Raw genomic sequence first — 18,601 nt, 5'->3', positions numbered from 1 at the left:
AAAGAACACAGAACTCAGTAGAGAAAACAGTGTTTGGGTGGGAAAATGTAATGCTTTTTTAAAGTCAGCTTTCCTAAAAATCAACCTAGTCAATGCAATTTCAATTAAAATCCCAATGGACTTTTTTAACTTGAAAATTTGACCCATAGTATGCATAGGGAAACAGGAAATTTTAGAAAGAATAGTTTAATAAAGGCTTGTCCCATCAGATTCTAAAATGTCTGCATTTTGTTTAATCAAAACATCTAAATGTCGTTCTAACAATCTAAATGCATTTTAACTCCAGTACATGAATAACCCAGCTGCACCACTTATTGTGTTTACAGACAACAATGACCCCAATGTCAATTCAAAGGCCTCAGGGGCCCACTATTTGAATATCTCTAATCTAGACACTTCCTGCCACCAGTTGGACACTCCTACTTCCACTGCCTGCTCTCTAGTAAACTAAATTATTAATCAATTCCATCATTTCCTGTCTGTGTTTCAGTCATCACCTTCTTTCCTTGGCTCTTTTCACTCACCTAAGAACATGCTTATGTTTTCCTTCAGATCCCCACTCCCTGCCTTTCCTCTTCATCTCCCTTTATTTTCTCAATCAAACTAGAGTGTAGCTTCTGTCATCTGCCTCATTGGTCTACTCTAAGGTTTCACTAAGGCCATCAGGGCAAATGCATTTCTAAAGTAGATACTGAAATAGCAGGCCCCAAATCACTGATACTGGTGACCTCACTGGGGTGTGGAACTAGAAGGAAGGGAGTGATTCTCTCTTGTTACTGTAGGGCTATTTGGGTAGATGCGTGCAGGAAGCTTCTTAATTTAGTTTATTTATATCTATATATATGTATATATGTGTGTATATATATATGTATATATATATAACTGGGGAAATCACATTTATAACAAGAATATAAAGTACTTGGGAATAAGTCTAATAGGAACAACATACCATAAAGGACCTGGGAATCTATCAAATCTAACAAGCCATGTGAAGTGCCCGCTTTGGACCAGATCATGGCTATGGTTAGCTCAAGACCTCCTGGTTCCCACTTTAGTACTCTCTGCATTGGACAGACTTTCACTCAAGAATATGACCCACTAAGCACAGGAAACAACATTCAACTTCATTAGTCATCAGGGAAATACAAAACCACAATGAGATACTACTGCACAGTCATTAGGATGTTTTTCTCAAAACAACAGGAAATAAGCACTGGTGAGAATGGGGAGAAACCGGAACCCTCACACACTGTTGGTGAGACTATAAACTCACCTGACAATTCCTTAAGAGGTAAAACACAGCATTATCATATGACCTAGCAATTCTACCCAAGATAACTGAAAACATTGCTTTTGTTCAGTTGCTAACTTGTATCTGATTCTTTGTGACTCCAGGAACAGCAGCAAGCCAGGCTTCCCTGTCCTTCACCATCTCCTGGAGCTTGCTCAAATTCATGTCCATTGAGTCGATGATGCTATCCAACCATCTCATCCTCTGTCACCCCCTTCTCCTCCTACCCTCAATCTTTCCCAGCATCAGGGTCTTTTCCAATGAGTCAGCTCTTCACATCAGGTGGCCAAAGTACTGGAGCTTCAGCTTCAGCATCAGTCCTTCCAATGAATATTCAGGGTTGATTTCCTTTAGGATTGACTGGTTTGATCTCCTTGCTGTCCAAAGGACTCTCAAGAGTCTTCTTAAAAGCATATGTCCACACAAAAATCTGTACATAAATGTTTACCACAGTATTCACAGTAGCCAAAGAGTAGAAATAACCCAAGTGTCCATCAGCTGATGAATGGATAAATAGAGGCTTGTACCAATACAATGAAAAACTATTGAACTATAAAAAGGCATGAGATACTGATATATGTTCACCTGGCTAGAGGAAACTCCATCTCCATTCTACATGATGAACTGCACCACCTTGCATATCCCACTCTCTGGCTTGGGCCCTGTCCTGGCAATCCTGCCCAGACCTACTGCCACAGCAAACCTGCAGAGCCTGCTAGGCAGCCCTGTGCCAGCCCCTCCCGCTCTCCGTGGGGCCAGAGGACTGACTCCTCTTCCTTTCCCAACTGGCACCATCCCAGCAGGGTTATGGCAGACATCCAAGCCAGAATCAGCCATCCCTGTCATAACTTCTCCTCTCACCCTGCCAATCCGCAACTTCAAGAGGAGTACCCACCACACTAGGAGCTTCTGAAAGCAAGGCCAGTGCTAGAGTCATCTGGGTTGAGTCAGCACACAGCACTGAATCAACACACCTCGTGGAGGAGCCTGGCTGCATTCTGGGGTGGCATCTTGGTGCAGTAGCAGGTCTCACATCCCTGCACTGACTGGCATTGGCTCAGCTGCCAGGTCAGGGTTTGTGACTCAAGCCAGGCCCCTGGGGCTTACATTCCTTAGCCAGCTCCCTTTGTCACCCGGCATGACTCCTTTCAACCCTTAATTGTCTGGCTGGTTCCTCACAGCCCAGCACAAGACTGTCTCCTCCTCCACAGGCTCCTGGGCCACCTCATGTGTGTACGTGATAAGAACAGGAACAACAGCTGACATGAATGGAGCACTGACTAAGGTTCATACCGTCTCTCTACTGGCCTCTCAGCCACCCTGTCATTATCCTCAGTCAAATACAATGCACAAATGTTTACTGAAATGTAATTTATAATAGCAAAGATGCAGAGTCCGCCTTAACATCCATCAGAAGTCATGTACTGAAAACTACTTTAATTGCATAAGAAAATACAATATAAGGTTACACACATAAACAAGATAAAGATACATCAATCTGTGTTTCTAGTAACAGCAGGATAGATTATTTGGAGCTGCCTTCCAATTAAGAACAGATGACACTACCCTTATGGCAGAAAGTGAAGAAGAACTAAAGGGCCTCTTGATGAAAGTGAAAAACATTCAGAAAACTAAGATCATGGCATCCGGTCCCATCACTTCATGGCAAATAGATGGGGAAACAGTGGCTGACTTTATTTTTCTGGGCTCCAAAATCACTGCAGATGGTGACTGCAGCCATGAAATTAAAAGACGCTTACTCCTTGGAAGGAAAGTTATGACCAACCTAGACAGCATATTAAAAAGCAGAGACATTACTTTGCCAACAAAGGTCTGTATAGTCAAGGTTATGGTTTTTCCAGTGGTCATGTATGGATGTGAGAGTTGGACTACAAAGAAAGCTGAGCACTGAAGAATTGATGCTTTTGAACTGTGGTGTTGGAGAAGACTTGAGAGTCCCTTGGACTGCAAGGAGATCCAACCAGTCCATCCTAAAGGAGATCAGTCCTGGGTGTTCACTGGAGGGACTGATGTTGAAGCTGAAACTCCAATACTTTGGCCACCTGATGCAGAGAGCTGACTCATTTGAAGAAGACCCTGATGCTGGGAAAGATTGAGGGCAGGAGGAGAAAGGGACGACAGAGGATGAGATGGTTGGATGGCATCATCGACACGATGGACATGGGTTTGGGTGAACTCTCGGGGTCAGTGATGAACAGGGAGGCCTGGCATGATGCAGTCCATGGGGTCGCAAAGAGTCAGACATGACTGAGTCACTGAACTGAACTGAAAATGGGCGATTTTAAAACACATACCCTTAATGGCCCTGAAGAACTCACAAAATGGTTAAACAACAACATGCATGGATGGCAAAACCTAAGAGACAGCAGGAAATCCAGAGATATAGGAACCCATGCTGGACAAATTTTGCCCTTGATTTTGGCAACCTTCAAAGGCAGGAAAGGGGACTGTAGTTCAGGACCATGGCTACTTAAATTGAGGAGACTATTTAATAGAAAATTCTTTTCACATCAAACTAGGACACCAGAGGACCACATCCTTGGGGTTAAGAGTGACTCTGAAACAAACTTGCCCCTCCCAATTCAACCTCCACAGGACTGCAAGGAAGCTGCCTTGGTGCTATGGAAACAAAGGGAAATAATTAGACATTTGTTTTAAGTGGTCCCAGGCTAATAAATGTCCTAAGGCAGCTGACAAAGTCAAATAGAAATCTTCTCTGGCAGAAGGTACATTTATCCTAGACTTAGCCTTCAAAGAATCCCCACATAAATATTTCAAGGGCAATACACAGCCAAAAATAACCAAGCAAATGAGTAAATAAAGCTTCCCTGGTGGGTCAGTGGTAAAGAATCTGCCTGCAGTGCAGGAGACTGGGGTTCAATCCTGGGTTGGGAAGATCTCCTGGAGAAGGGAATGGCAACCCCACTCCAGTATTCTTGCCTGGAGAATTCCATAGACAGAGGAGCCTGGAGGGCTACAGTCCATGGGGTCACCAAGAGTCAGACACAACTTAGCAACTAAACAGCAACAGAGTGAGAACTATAGAAAAAGAATATATAAACAAATCAAGACTTGACTAGATAATTAGTAAAGAAGTCAAATTGGACAATAGACATATGAAAAGATGCCCAACTTTATTAGTAACCAGAATGATGCAAATAAAACCATAAAAATATAAAATCACACACCCACTAGTAACTAAAATCATACTGAAGTCTGACAGTACCAAGTGTTGGTGAGGGGTGTGGTTCAACATAAACACATCTATGTTGTTGACAGGAATATAAAATGGTACAACCATTTTGGAAGGGGGCTTCCCTGATAGCTCAGTTGGTAAAGAATCTGCCTGCAATGCAGGAGACCCTGGTTCAATTCCTGGGTCAGGAAGATCCGCTGAAGAAGGGATAGGCTAACCACTCCAGTATTCTTGGGCTTCCCTTGTGGCTCAGCTGGTAAAGAATCTGCCTGCAATGCAGAAGACCTTGGAGAAGGGAAAGGCTACCCACTCCAGTATTCTGGCCTGGAGAATTCTATGGACTGTATAGTCCATGGGGTCGCAAAGAGTCAGACACAACTGAGTGACTTTCACTTCACTTCATTCCAGAAGATGGTGTGCCATCACCTGATAAGACTGAGGGTACAAACATTGACTACTTCACCCAGAAACGCCACTCTTAGGTAGAACCCAAGGACAGCAATGCTCAAACACTCAAAAATTGAGAATCTCAAAAAGCTTTTGTTGATGTGGTTTATATCCATTGATACTTATCATTTAGAAATTAAAACTGTCTAAACCACAAGAAGACAGAAGCACATGTTCCATTAGCCACCAGAGTACTGTTAATTACATGTCATATCCCTGGTGGCTTAGAGGGTAAAGAGTCTGCCTGCAATGCGGGAGACCCGGGTTCAATCCCTGGGTCGGGAAGATCCCCTGGAAAAGGAAATGGCAACCCACTCCAGTACTCTTGCCTGGAAAATCCCATGGACGGAGGAGCCTGGTAGGCTATAGTCCATGGGGTCACAAAGAGTCGGACACGACTGAGCGACGACACACAGTACACGCACTAGAAAACAATGCAAAATGTGTTTAATATCTTAAGTGTTATTATGAAAATAGCTAGATCTTGTGGACTTCCGAAAAGGCCTTGGGGGTCCTCCAAGGGTCTGCAGACCAGAGATTAAGAACCAGTACCCTAGATGCATATATACAATTGAATACTAATCAGCCATAAGAAAAAATGAAATGTCATTTGCAGCAACATGGATGGGCCTATCCCCTAGTTTATCATACTAAGTGAAGTCAGAAAGAGAAAGACAAATACTATATGATATCAGTTATATGTGGAATCTGAAATATGACACAAATGAACCTATCTATGAAATAGAAACAGACTCACAGAGAACAGACTTGGGGCTGCCAAGGAGGGGATGCAGGAGGGATGCAGTGGGGGTTTGGGACTGACAGATGCAAACTGGTGTATATAGAATGGGTAAACAATAAGGTCCTACTGTATTGCATAGGGAGCTACATTCAAAATCCTATGATAAACCACAATGAAAAAAAATATATATATATGTATAACTGAGCCACTTTGCTCTACAGAAGAAATTAACACAACATTCTAAATCAGCTATACTTCAGTAAATTAAAAAAGAACCAGTACCCAAGAGGAACTTGTAGATATCTGCATAAGAATAGTTATGCCAGAACTGCTTGAAACATTCAAAAACTGGAAACAACCCAAAAGCCCATCAATAAGATAATGAATTTTTTTTTACTTGTGGTATATTCAAACAGTGGAATAACACGTAGCAATGAAAATGAATGAGCCACAAATACACACAAGAGATCATTAGTAATGCTGAGGGAAAAGAGGCAAAACTCAAAAGCCTATACAGAGTGTAATTCCATTTCTACAAGGCTAGAGGACAGGCCAAACTAGACTGTATTATTTGGGGCCACATGATACATGGTAGAAGAATAAAGCAAAAAAAAAAAAAAAATGACTACAGAAAAGGCAGGCTAGTGTCAGCTCTGAGGGGAGGATGGGGCTGTGACCAGTAGGGCACACAGAGGTCTACCGGGTACCATCAACATTCTATTTCTTGGCCTGACTGGTGATGACACAGATCTTCACTTTATACTTGTTTGTTAAAGGCCTTACACACTTTTCTATATGCCATATTTCACAATAAGGGGAAAAGCTATACACAGTTCAATACTAATAATGTGGAATACATATTTCTACAGAGAAAAAAAATGCTTTTGAAACACTGTGTATTCTAGGGAATTCCCTGGAAGTCCAGTGGTTAGGACTCAGCACTGTCACTTCCAGGGCCTCGATTTAGTCCTTGACTGGGGAACTAAGATCCTGTGAGCCACACAGCGCAGCCAAAAAAAAAAAAAAAGACTGTATTCCAATATGTTAAGAGTGGTTAACCTTGGGTTTTCTACATTTTCCAAGTTAACTACAAAGAGCACATATTGCTCTTGTAACCATGTAAACACCTGGTATTGTCAGACTTCATTATAATTTTTAGCTTACTGGAGGGTATGTAATTTTATCTTATTACAGTTTAATTTGCAACTCACCAATTACTAATGAGGTTGAACATCTTTTCATGTTTGTTGTCCAATTTGATTTCTTCTTCTATGAATTGCCTGGTCAAGTCTTTGCCTCGTTTTTCTGTTTATTCTTTTTCAACAGTTCTCAGAAAATTGTAAAACATATTTAAAAAGACAAGGTCGTCAGCTAAAATTGAAACTAATAAGGATGAACACAAAATAGATGAGCCACCTGTGGGAATCTATGCAGAAAATAGCTACCTAAGGAGATTGTTGATGTGCCTGATCAAACTAGGATGAGCTCAAAGCTCACCAAGGAGCTGACCGTATTTTCCTAGAGTCAGCTGGAGCTGCTACCATTCCACAAAGGTTAGCTGTGATCTGCTTTTCTCTAACGTATATCCTGGGGCAATGTGACAATGACAGAACTTCAATGACTCATGAGGAATACTGAAAATGAAGAGTGCAGTCACAAATAATCTCTATAGCAGCTGGTCTCAGCCTTGGTGGTTCTGCCCCCAAAGGCACTGGGCAATGTCTGGATTCATTTGGGGTTAGCAGACTTGGTGGGGGATGCTCCTGGCATCTAGTGGGGAGAAACCACAAACACTAAGTATCTTATGATGCACAGGAGAGGCCACTGCCCATGACTTCTCCCACCCTAAATGTCAACAGTGCCATGGTTGAGAAACCCTGGTCAATAGCTTCTGTGGTTTTTCCAGTAGTCATGTATGAATGTAAGAGCTGGACCATAAAGAAAGCTGAGCACCAACGAATTGATGCTTTTGAACTGTGATGTTGGAGAAGACTCTTGAGAGTCTCTTGGAAAGCAAGGAGATCAAACCAGTCAATCCTAAAGGAAATCAGTCCTGAATATTCATTGGAAGGACTGATGCTGAAGTTGAAGCTCCAACACTTTTGCCACCTGATGCGAAGAACTGACTCAGTGGAAAAAGACTCTGATGCTGTGAAAGACTGAAGGCAGGAAGAGAAGGGAATGACAGAGGATAAGATGATTGGATGGCATCACTGACTCAATGGACATGAGTTTGAGCAAACTCTGGGAGTTAGTGATGGACAGGGAAGCCTGGTGTGCTGCAGTCCATGGTGTTGCAAAGAGTCAGACACGACTGAGCAACTGAACTGAACTGGGGGTAAAAAGTACTCAACCTTCCGTGACACTTCTCCACATGAAAACAGTGACTAGTGGAGAAAGGCAAATCCCCACGCTGTCCCCCCTCGACAGGGGTGTTTCAAAAGCCCTTGAGACCCACCATGCAACTATCTGGGGGAGGAACTTCTAGCCAGAGGGGAGGATAAACATGAAGATGAAAGAGTGATGGAGTGCTTAAGCATATTGGAGGACCAGCAAGCCAGCCCCAGGCAGAGGTGGGAGCCAAGGTCAGAGAATGGGTAGTCCCCATTCTTTGGGGACTTGTAGGTCACTGTAGGGATTTAGATTTATTGTCATTACAACTGGAAGCTGCTGGAGGGTTCTGCTGCTGTGTGGAGGCTGGGGTGTATGGGGCAGGAGTGGACTCTGAGACACTTGTGGGAAAGTCACTGCCAGTCACAGCCAGGGCTCCAATGAGAGGGTACAGTGGCCCAGCCAAGGGAGGCAGCCAGAGAGGAAGTCAAAAGAGGTGGAAGTCTAGATGAGTTGAGGTTGGTCACAGATGCGGTCTTCTGACAGTTCAGATGTGGGCTATGAGGAAAATAGCCACGGAAGAGCGGCCAAAGCCCCTAGCAGGATGGATTGCCAGTTACACAGGTGGGAGGAGCAGGTCTGAAGGCAGCCAGCAGCAGCTTAGGCTTGCACTGGGTCTTCTGTGATGCCAATGAGCAGGGATCATGTTAAAATAAGTTAACATGGCTGCGCAGGGCAGGGGCCGTTTGGTTGCTGGATTGTGAGGAGGTCCGGAAATTCTAAGGAAATGGTGAGGACTCGGTGGGAGAGAAGAGGTGAACTAGAAGGTTTTCAGTAACTTCAACACCAGCAAGGCATCAGACGACCATGTGGGGAGGGTGAATGCAGGTGCCTGAAGGTCAAGAGAGATCAGGACTGGGGATAGAAACTGAAGAGTCAAAAGCATGCAGATGGGATTTCAGTTCAAGCCATAAGGCTGCTGAAAGCACCTGGGAAGCAAGCACAGGTAAACCGGGTGGACTATGTCCAAGACACACCTGGGAGTGCTGAGGTCAGAGAGGAGGAGGATGAAATGGCAAGGAATGGCCACTGTGGCTTCCAGAAGCCAAGAGGAGAAAGTGCTTCCAGGGGAGGGTGTGATCAGAGGTGTCAGATGACCCTGGGCTTTAGCCACACTGAAGTCATCATTGACCTTGGCCAGGAGCAGCTGTGGGAGAGGGTTGAGGCCAAATGTTAGGAAGAAATTAATGGCAGTCCCAAACTACTACAAGTCCACATGGTATACGGTATTTTACCAACAAAAAATTAAAACAGTTTTGTTTCTTTCTTTTTAGGTTTTACTACTTTGGATTTTTGCTCCCCTCCACCCGACCTTTTTTTTTTTTTCTTTAAGCTAAATGATAGAACCAAATGAATGAATGGTGAGAAAGTAAGAAAAGATAGCCTAGAACTCTGCAAGAGGCCAAGGGGATATGAAGAGCAACAAAATTAGAATTGCTCTTGGGACAGTTCTTCCTCTGAGCTCACTGGGACTCAACCCAGCTCACTCATTCGGCGGGCACTTTGGCTCTGGTCAATAAAAGCTTCTGTAAGTGGAAGCGCTGAATGCTCATTAGAACCCAGGCTAGCAAGCAAAGAAAGTGGCCCTTGGGCAGGTGGCCTCTTTCCCATTCTCCTCCCCTCCCGGGAGCCTAACTTCGCTAATATCTTGACAACACAGCCTGTTTGCAGTAGCAGTTAATTGGCTACTCCAACAATTCTGTGAGGCCAACACAGCAGAGAGGTCAGCAGCCTCTTGGTGCAGATAAGGCAACTGTCGCCAGCAAATGGTGGGGCCACACTGGAATGCAGGCCCCGTGTTCATTCCGTCATCCCAGGCTAGCTGAAGCAGCAATAAACATGAAAAGGAGGTCAGAACAAGCCGCCTGTGGCCTTGGCACTGTTTGGGGGGTCATGAATTCTGCACTGCAATGGTGCTTCCTGCTGAGAGTACCGCCTCTCATTTGGAAAATAATCCCACACAGAACCACCTTGCGATGCCAGCCAGATGCTGTCTGGCCGCTCCTTTAAACAGATGTTCACTGGGCGGGGCACTCCTCTCTGAGGGCTTCCACTACAGTTTTCAAAGTGTTTTTGTTTCAAAGCTGCAGAACCCTCGGGCATCGGACGAGCAGACCCAGGTAGGAAATGAGCAAAAACAGAGCTGAAAACCACCAGAAGGTGCAATGGCCGTCCAGGCCCACCCAGTTCTGCTCTGGTCCTCTCCCCCAACCCGCCTGGGGACAGAGGGGAGCCTGCAGCACACCCCACCTCCTCAGCAAAGGGGAAGGCACCACCCGGACAAAGAAGAAGGCCTGGCTGCTGGCCACAGACTGCACCTGCTTCCAGTGCAGCTGTTAGGATGGGAGGGGGGGGCAAGGTCTTCGGGGGACACAGCTGGGGACCCCGGATACAGGTGGCCCCCCGCACAGGGCACAGTCTGCGATCTCCTTGTGAAGCAGTTTAAAATCACAGCCAGGCAAAAGACCACCGACCGCCTTTTGGAGCCCTCATAGACGCTTCAGTGTTCACTGCCGCACCAACGACGTGCTCAGGCACTCAGTCATGTCCGACTCTTTGCGACCCCATGAACCATAGCCTGCCAGGCTCCTCTTGTCCATGGGATTTCCCAGGCAAGGAGACTGGAGTGGGTTGCCATTTCCTTCTCCAAATAGGGTCTTGCCTAGTGGTCCAGTAGCTAAGACAACAGAGGAGGCTTGGGTTTCACCCCCTCCCCCCACCTCGGTCAGGGAACAACATCCCACATGCCGCAACGAAGACCTGGTGCAGCCAAATAAGTTAATTAAATGGCAAATGAAAACAATATAAAAGAACATCACAAGCTATGCTTTCTTCAAAGAATGAAGAGGACTATAAGATCTACCCTTAGCTTCTCCTAGCTTCCTCTTGCTGCTGTAACAAATGATGCCAAATGTAGTGCCCTAAAATAACACATGCTTTTGTCTTACAGTTTGGGAGGTCAGAAGTCCGTAGTCTCACTGGGCTAAATTAAGGTGTCACCAGGGCTTCATTTCTTCTGGAAGCTCTAGGGGAGAGTCTGTGTGTGTGTTCCTTGGCTCCTTCCATCTTCAGAGCTGACCCCGGCCAGCTGAACCTTTCTCTCAGGACATCACACTGACCGTGACTCCTCCATATTTAAAGGAATCTTGTCCTTTCATTGGCCAGCATAACCCAGGAGAATCTTATCTGAAGCTCAGCTGATCAGCAACCTAATTTCATCTGCTACCTTAATTCCCCTTTACTATTGAGGGAGGAGATAGATAGGCCCCGGGTGAACCTGCTGCAACCGGTTTCATGCAGATCCTTTGACATAAATTACCAATAGGGATTAAGCACCCTGATTGGATAAAAGACGAAGCAGCCTACAGCAGCCTCCTTATTTTTGTGGTCGACAGTTCCCAGCCTGACACACGCACAGAAAGGGTCCCAAATCATCCTCTAGTAACCTTGGACAAACTGTAATATTATAAGATCAGCATTGTGGCATCCTCTCCTCCCAGTGGGTTTTATTCAGGTGCTCACTGGAAAAGATCCAAAATTGTGCTTGGTGGAAGCCCAAATAAGGAACTGCAGATGACATGATCATAGTGGACACAAAAGGAGGGTCACCTTCACCTAAATCCCAGAAGACTAGCCCCATATTAGCTACCTAAGCTACCCCTAGAGCCAAGACATAGCTACCCTACTCCACAAGTTGGCCCGTGTGCTCTCTCACATGTCCTGTGCTTCTAACAAACTCTGTATCTGCTTTGCAATCTTGGTCTCTCTGTTGAATTCTCTCTTCAAAGAAGACAAGGACCGATGTCTCCTTGCTGGCCAAAATCACTATGTAAACTCACGGAGTCATAGGTCCCAGAGACATCTTTGGGAGCCATTATCATTCTGCCTCCTATAGCTTCCTGGGCATGCTTGGTGTGCTAAAGCCTCTTCAGTCATGTCCAACTCTTTGTGACCCCATGGACTGTAGCCCGCCAGTCTCCTCTGTCCATGGGATTTCCTAGGCAAGAATACTGGAGTGGGTTGCCATTTCCTCCTCTGGGGGATCTTCCAACCCAGGGACTGAACCCACATCTCTTATGTCTCCTGCATTGGCAGGCGGATTCTTTACCACTAGTGCCACCTGGGAAGCCCCCATAGCTTCCTAGCTGCCAACATTTGGAATACCGACGTGCATGAAAGATTTTCTCACCCATTTCTATTACCTGTTTAGGATGGCTCTCAGCTGTTACATGCAAACCAAGCCTGGCCAGTCAGTGAACCTGTGAGGCAGCCTCAGGGAGGGCCAAGCCTGGGTTGGTGAACAGAAAGCCCCACAGCTCATCCCCTATCCCTACACACAGAGAGCAGAAGAGGAATAAGACTGAGTGCAAAGGGTAGGAGCAGGCACATAGCAGGAAAAGCACCAACACCAGGTTGGGGAAGAACCCAGAACAGGAAAGTTAGCTCACCTGGAAAGGATCTTTCCTGAACTCACAAAACCAAAAATCAGCTGCTTCCCACACTCCCCTGCTCAGCCAAACAGCCTTGTCACCCTCATCAGAGTCCTCTCTGCTGAACGCAGCTTGAGGCCCTTCCTCAGTGCCTGGTGACACCAACTCCTGGCTGATTTCCATGTGTGTATGTTTAACAAACACACACATTTTTGTTACCTGGTATCCAAAGTGATGGAGGGGTTGGGGATGGGACCTTTGCCAGTGAGGAAGGGGTTGAAAACCGATCAAAACGGGGCAGACTAAAAGGCAGAGTCCCTAGAGCCTGTTAGTCCAGTGCAATGACTGGGGTGCATAAGGGCAACCTTGAGCCATGCAGGACAGGGACGGGTCCCCCCTGCCTAGGATGCACCTTTGCAGGGACCATTCCTGCACTCAAGAAAGCAGGGTGAAGCAGTCTCAAGGCACATTGCAGGTACCATTGCAGCCTGTCTGGCTCAAACTCAACAGCCCAAGTCAGCCCACAGGGCTTCTGCCTGGATCCCAGCACCACCAGGACTCGGGGCCAACCTGTGCACACTTGCACTCCCTTGCCCAACCAAGTTTAACAGCCCTGAAGACCAACCCCAACCCAGGGGTCACATGCTGCCACCTCCTTCATCTCTTCTGCTTGGACTAGAGTGAATTTGTTTTAAACAGAAATATACCTAGATGCCCATCAGCAGACGAATGGATAAAGAAGATGTGGTACATATATACTATGGAATATTACTCAGCCATTAAAAAGAATTCATTTGAATCAGTTCTAATGAGATGGATGAAACTGGAGCCCATTATACAGAGTGAAGTAAGCCAGAAAGATAAAGACCAATACAGTATACTAATGCATATATATGGAATTTAAAAAGATGGTAACAATAACCCTATATGCAAAACAGAAAAAGAGACACAGATGTACAGAACAGACTTTTAGACTCTGTGGGAGAAGGCAAGGGTGGGATGTTCTGAGAGAATAGCATTGAAACAAGTATACTATCAAGGGTGAAACAGATCACCAGCCCAGGTTGGATGCATGAGACAAGTGCTCAGGGCTGGTGCACTGGGAAGACCCAGAGGGATGGGATGGAGAGGGAGGCAGGAGGGGGGATCGGGATGGGGAACACATGTAAATCCACGGCTGATTCATGTCAATGTATGGCAAAAACCACTACAATATAAAAAAAAAAAAAACTAAAATATAAAAAAAAATTCAAAATGCTTTAAAAAAATCTAAAAAAAAAAAAAACAAACAGAAATATAATCCACATATTGGTCGGCAGTGGCTCGGATGTTAAAGAATCTGCCTGTGATGCAGGAGACCCAGGTTCAATCCCTGGGTCAGGAAGATCCCCTGGAGAAGGGAATGGCAACCCACTCCAGTATTCTTGCCTGGAGAATACCATGGACAGAGGAGCCTGGGGGGGGGGGGGGGCTACAGTCCATGGGGTCACAAGAGTTAGACATGACTGAGCAACTAAACAACACAATAATCCACATACCACCCACCCTTTTAAAGTATACAATTTAGTGTTCCTGGTACATTCACAAGGTTCTACACCCACCACCTCTATCCACTTCCAGAACATTTCCACCACCCTGAAAGGAAACCCTGTACCTATTCAGCAATCACTTTTCATTCTCCTCAGACCCCGGCAACCACTAATGTACTTTTTGTCTCTATGGATTTGCCAACTCTGGACATTACGTCTAAATGGAATCATGCCATATGTGTGCTTTGGTGTCTGGCTTCCTTCATTTAGTATAATATTTTCAAAGTTTGCACTACATAATTTTTGCAATAATAGTTACTGACACAGAGCTCACTTGGAGCCAGGTGCTGTGCTAAGTGCTTCATCCATTTGTTCTCATTTAATCGTAATAACAATCCCATGAGGCAGATGGTGATATTATCCCCATTTTCTAGATGAGGAAACTGAGGCACCAAGAAGTTAAGTGACTTGCCCTGCATCACGGTAGTTCTGGCTGGGCAGGCTAGCTCTGCAGCCCTCTTGGCTGGGCTACTTCTTTAAAAAAAAAAAAAAAAAAAAAAACACAGGCTTTTTTTGGGGGGCCGAGGTATGTGGCACCTTAGCTCCCCAAGCAGGGACTGAACCTGTGTCCCGGACATTGGGCTCAGAGCCTTAACCACTGGACCACCAGGGAAGTCCCTGGGCTACCTCTCTTTAAGGTAGCAGGCACTTGGCTATTTGCCAACACGCTCATCGCAAATTCTTCACCACATCTCACATTTCTGGGACCTGCTCCACCCCTGGGTATATCTGCATTTACAATCCCTCCTTTGCTTATGCAGATAAACCTGAATTCAAGTCCAAAACCTTACTTGACCACGTGTTTTTCATCAGAGCTATGGGTTACCACTCAGTTACTTTTCAAGGCTGTATGCAAACAGCCACTGTGGGGTAGTTAGGAAGTGTAAATGTGTGAGGCACTAAGGGCCTGGCACATGGAAGACACGGGGGGAGTGGAGCCTTTGTGCGACTGTCACCCACCTGTACCACTGAGATCCTTCTCCCAGAAAGTCAAAAGCACAGCTTCCCATTTCTGTCGGTACAGACAGGTGACATACCTGTCCTCAATTTCTCAAAACTAGTAAAATACACAGCGGACTAAAAACCCATCAGTAAAAAAAAAAAAAAAAGTCAGTAATTAAATTAAAACAGGAATGCCTTGTTAACCGCCTTCTCAACTCCGGGGGCTTAAAGTCTGTCTTGACATGTCAGAGCCTGGAAGGATTTCACACATTGTTTCGAGGTTCTGAGCATTTTCTGAGTCCTGCCGGGCTCTCTAAATCACACTTCATTACTGAGGACCAGAACCAAGAAGAAAATGGCTCTTGGGCAAGCCCACCTGATCCACCACTTTGGGGCTTCCGGAGAGTCAGTGGGGACCTGAGACCAGCTCTGAAACTGAAAGTGCTTGGATCCCCCGAGGGGACCACCAATGCAAAACCCAGATTTTTCACCTTGTTCTGCACAAAAGAACCAGGAAACTGAGTCCCTACCTTGAAACAAAAGATTGTTCTGGTTCAGCATTAATTAAAATGTAAAAAGATCTCTAGGAGGCCATCCTAAGTGGGTGGGATCCTGGGTCTCCAGGGGCCTCTCATCTGGTAAGCGGGGATAATACCTAAGAAGCCAAACTCCTGGGGCAGTTAAATATATATATATATATGTATTCATGAAGTGTGTATATATATATATACATATATATATATATGAAGTGGTACACAGCAAACACTCAGGAGATGGGAGCTGATGGAAGCAGGGCTGCAAATTTGAGGTGACACATGCCTGGTTCACTCAAGATACCTTCCTGAGTTGTTAGGCATTATACTGATGAGCAAACTGGATGAGCAAACCAAGCCACGTTCTGGCTTTCCCAAGGGCACTTGGCCAGTAAGGCGTAGGAGGGCCGCCTCCAGGTGTAAAGGTATTATGCCTAGCGATTAAAAGCAAGAACTGGAATTAGACAAGCCTGGAATCAAATTTCAGCTCTGCCACCTGAGGCAAGTTACTTCACCTGTGTGCCTCTGCTTCTTCCTCTGTAAGCAGGTTGCACCCCTTCACAATTTCCTCCACCACTCTATAAGTCACCCAGTGTAACCCATAATGGTGAAAACCTGAGGTCCGATCATTTAAATTCCTCATCTTCTCAATGTGCCTACCATGTTGAAGACTTGCAGAAGACAGCCTTGAAGGCAGTATCCTTTTTCTAACTTTTGGGCTTCCACTTCCAGCTGTTCCATATCATCAGATGCACGTCAATCAAGTGATCAAACTTTTTTGCCACAAATGGATCATAAGCAAAAATAAAAACTGTAACTCCAAAGGAAAAAATGAAACAAAAGTCAACAATCCTGTAATCTGCTTTGTTTTGCTTCACTGTGCTGACAACATAATATATAGACTATGATCAGTCTGTGCTCATTTTCTCCCCCACCAAGACGTCAGCTCCACAAGGACAGAGCTTGAAGTTGGTCCACTGCTGCAGAATCTGTGTCTAGAATGGCACCTTTGTAGAATGCTGAATGGTTCTTCTTGTCTACACTCCAGGAGGGTTGACCACATGAGAAACATTTCTGTATCTTTTGCAAAACTGCCTTGGACTGTCTACTGTTTTCCAGTGTTGCTTATAAGTAAAATAACCCGCACTAGAATGCAGTTATAGGACATGATTTTGTTTTTGCTGAGCTCATGTGTTTTTCACTAGCTTAATCTGCCTTTGTGTCAGGCGCTCAACTCCAATGTTTTCCTCAACGTCTTTTTCTGAAGTGGAAATGAGATAAGCAAGCGTAAGAACATTCTGCTGGGACTCCCTGGCGACCATTTTTAACCACAGGCTGCATTTATTTTAAGATGCTTGTCAAACTTGAATGTGCCTGTGACCCGGGGATGTAGTAAAAGCAGAATCTGACTCAGTAGGTCAGGGGCGGGGCCTGGGATGCGGCATCCCTCACTGGTCCCAGGTGATGCTGCTGCGGGTCTTGGACCATGTGATGAGTCGCGAGGGTCTAAGAAACTTGCTTTCTTGATCTGGTAGACTTACTCTCTCCTCCTGCACAAAACATTACCAATGGCTCGAAAACTGGAACAGGTACCAGAAGCAGCTGCGGGTGCTCGTCAGACTTCCACACCGCCGTTCCCTGTCCACCCACCCCCCATCCCCGCCAAGATCTGACAAAGTACGAGCAAGCACCGGAGGCTTCTCGGGTGCTTCTGATGCAGGTGGCCAAGAAACACCTTTGGAGAAGCCTTGCTCAAGGGAACGAGTGCTCTCTTCGTTTTCCCAACGGCAATCTCCCGGGGACAGCTGCTGTCACTGGTGGAGACACCCTGTTCAAGATTTTAAGGAGGGACTCTCCCGCTCTTTGTAGCCGGGCACCAGGAGGGGTCCGGGTCTCTCCCCACCCACCACAGGGGTCACGGCAGGGTCGGCCCTCTGCTCGCACCCCTACCCCAAAGTCCCGCACAGCCCCGCCTGCCCGCCGGCGGCCTCCGCAGAAGGCCCTCGGGCGGGGGCCGCGCCGCTCATGCGCACCACCGGGCCCTCGGGGCGCCGGCCCCCAGCCCCGCCGGCCTACAGGGCGGGGACCCCGCGTGACCCCCGCCCGCCTTACCTCTCTGGACAAGAGTGGCCAAGGAGAAAGCGAGGCAGATGAGGCACGCCCAGCGCCAGGCCACCATGGCTGAGAGCCGGCGGACGGGGCCCAGAGGCGCACAGTGAGCGAGAGAGAGCCCGAGGGGGAAGGTCGGGGAGGAGTAGGGAAGGAGGAGGAGGAGCAAAAGGGGGAGGAGCCCTGCCCTCACTGCAGGGCCCCGCCCAAAAGTGGCGCGCGCGCGCGGCGCGGCCCTGGGAGGGCGGATGGGGGCGCGCACGAGCTCTGGCGCCGGGGCGTGCCGGACCGGGTGAGGTGGGGCGGGACCGCGACTGTGGCGCGAGGGGCGGGGCGAGCCTGCAGCCTCGGGGGCGGGGCGGCTGCGCGGGGGGCGGGGCCGCAGCCTGCGGGCGGTGCTGGCGCTTGAGGGGCGTGGTCCACGGGCACCCGGCAGGTCGCGTGGTCTGGGTCCCGGCCAGCGCCGGCGCGCGACCTGCTAGCCCCGTCACACCCCGCCCTCGAGAAGGGAGTCTTCGAGATGGGCCCTGCGGCCCTGGAGCTGTGAGTCAAAAGTGACTGGGGACTCCAATTAAAATAAATTATTTAATTAAAAAAATTTTTTAAGTGACTGGGGAGCCAGAGGCGCCGTCGTTGAATGTGTGCAGTGGTTTCCACCCGGCGCGCTGGACACCTCCAGGGCCAGGAGCTGGACCCGAGGCGGCGCACGAGTCTGGTGCGTTCTGCCTGGTGACCTTGGACAGGGCTCTTCCCCTTGTGGCCTTGGTGTCCTCCCGGTCAAGAGCTGTTCCCTAGGGGTCCCTCCAGCTGCAGCGCCAGGACCGGGCACCCGCGCTCCTGCCCCTGTCACCTTGGCCGAACTTGCTTGTCAGAACCGTGGCTGGAAACGAGCCTGAGGCTGGGGGCCGCG

The 18,601-nt window shown here is 47.2% G+C and overlaps 1 protein-coding gene across 4 annotated transcripts in view; it reads right to left on the bottom strand.

Moving 5' to 3' along the window:
• CD99L2 (CD99 molecule like 2) overlaps nucleotides 1-17,984 on the bottom strand; it is a 109,564-nt gene extending 91,580 nt beyond the window's left edge. The window contains exon 1 of one of the 4 annotated variants that reach the window (XM_070462763.1): nucleotides 17,695-17,984. In XM_070462763.1, the coding sequence (XP_070318864.1) occupies nucleotides 17,695-17,761 (67 nt within the window). In that variant the 5' untranslated portion in view covers nucleotides 17,762-17,984. The remainder of the gene's footprint in view (nucleotides 1-17,694) is intronic. The other 3 variants (XM_020903131.2, XM_020903128.2, XM_020903127.2) reach the window with 3 other exon arrangements.
• Between the last annotated feature and the right edge of the window lie 617 nt (nucleotides 17,985-18,601).

Source organism: Odocoileus virginianus, unplaced genomic scaffold (genome assembly GCF_023699985.2).
Source record: "Odocoileus virginianus isolate 20LAN1187 ecotype Illinois unplaced genomic scaffold, Ovbor_1.2 Unplaced_Scaffold_13, whole genome shotgun sequence".
NCBI lineage: Eukaryota > Metazoa > Chordata > Mammalia > Artiodactyla > Cervidae > Odocoileus > Odocoileus virginianus.
This window is presented reverse-complemented; position numbering and strand designations above follow the sequence as displayed.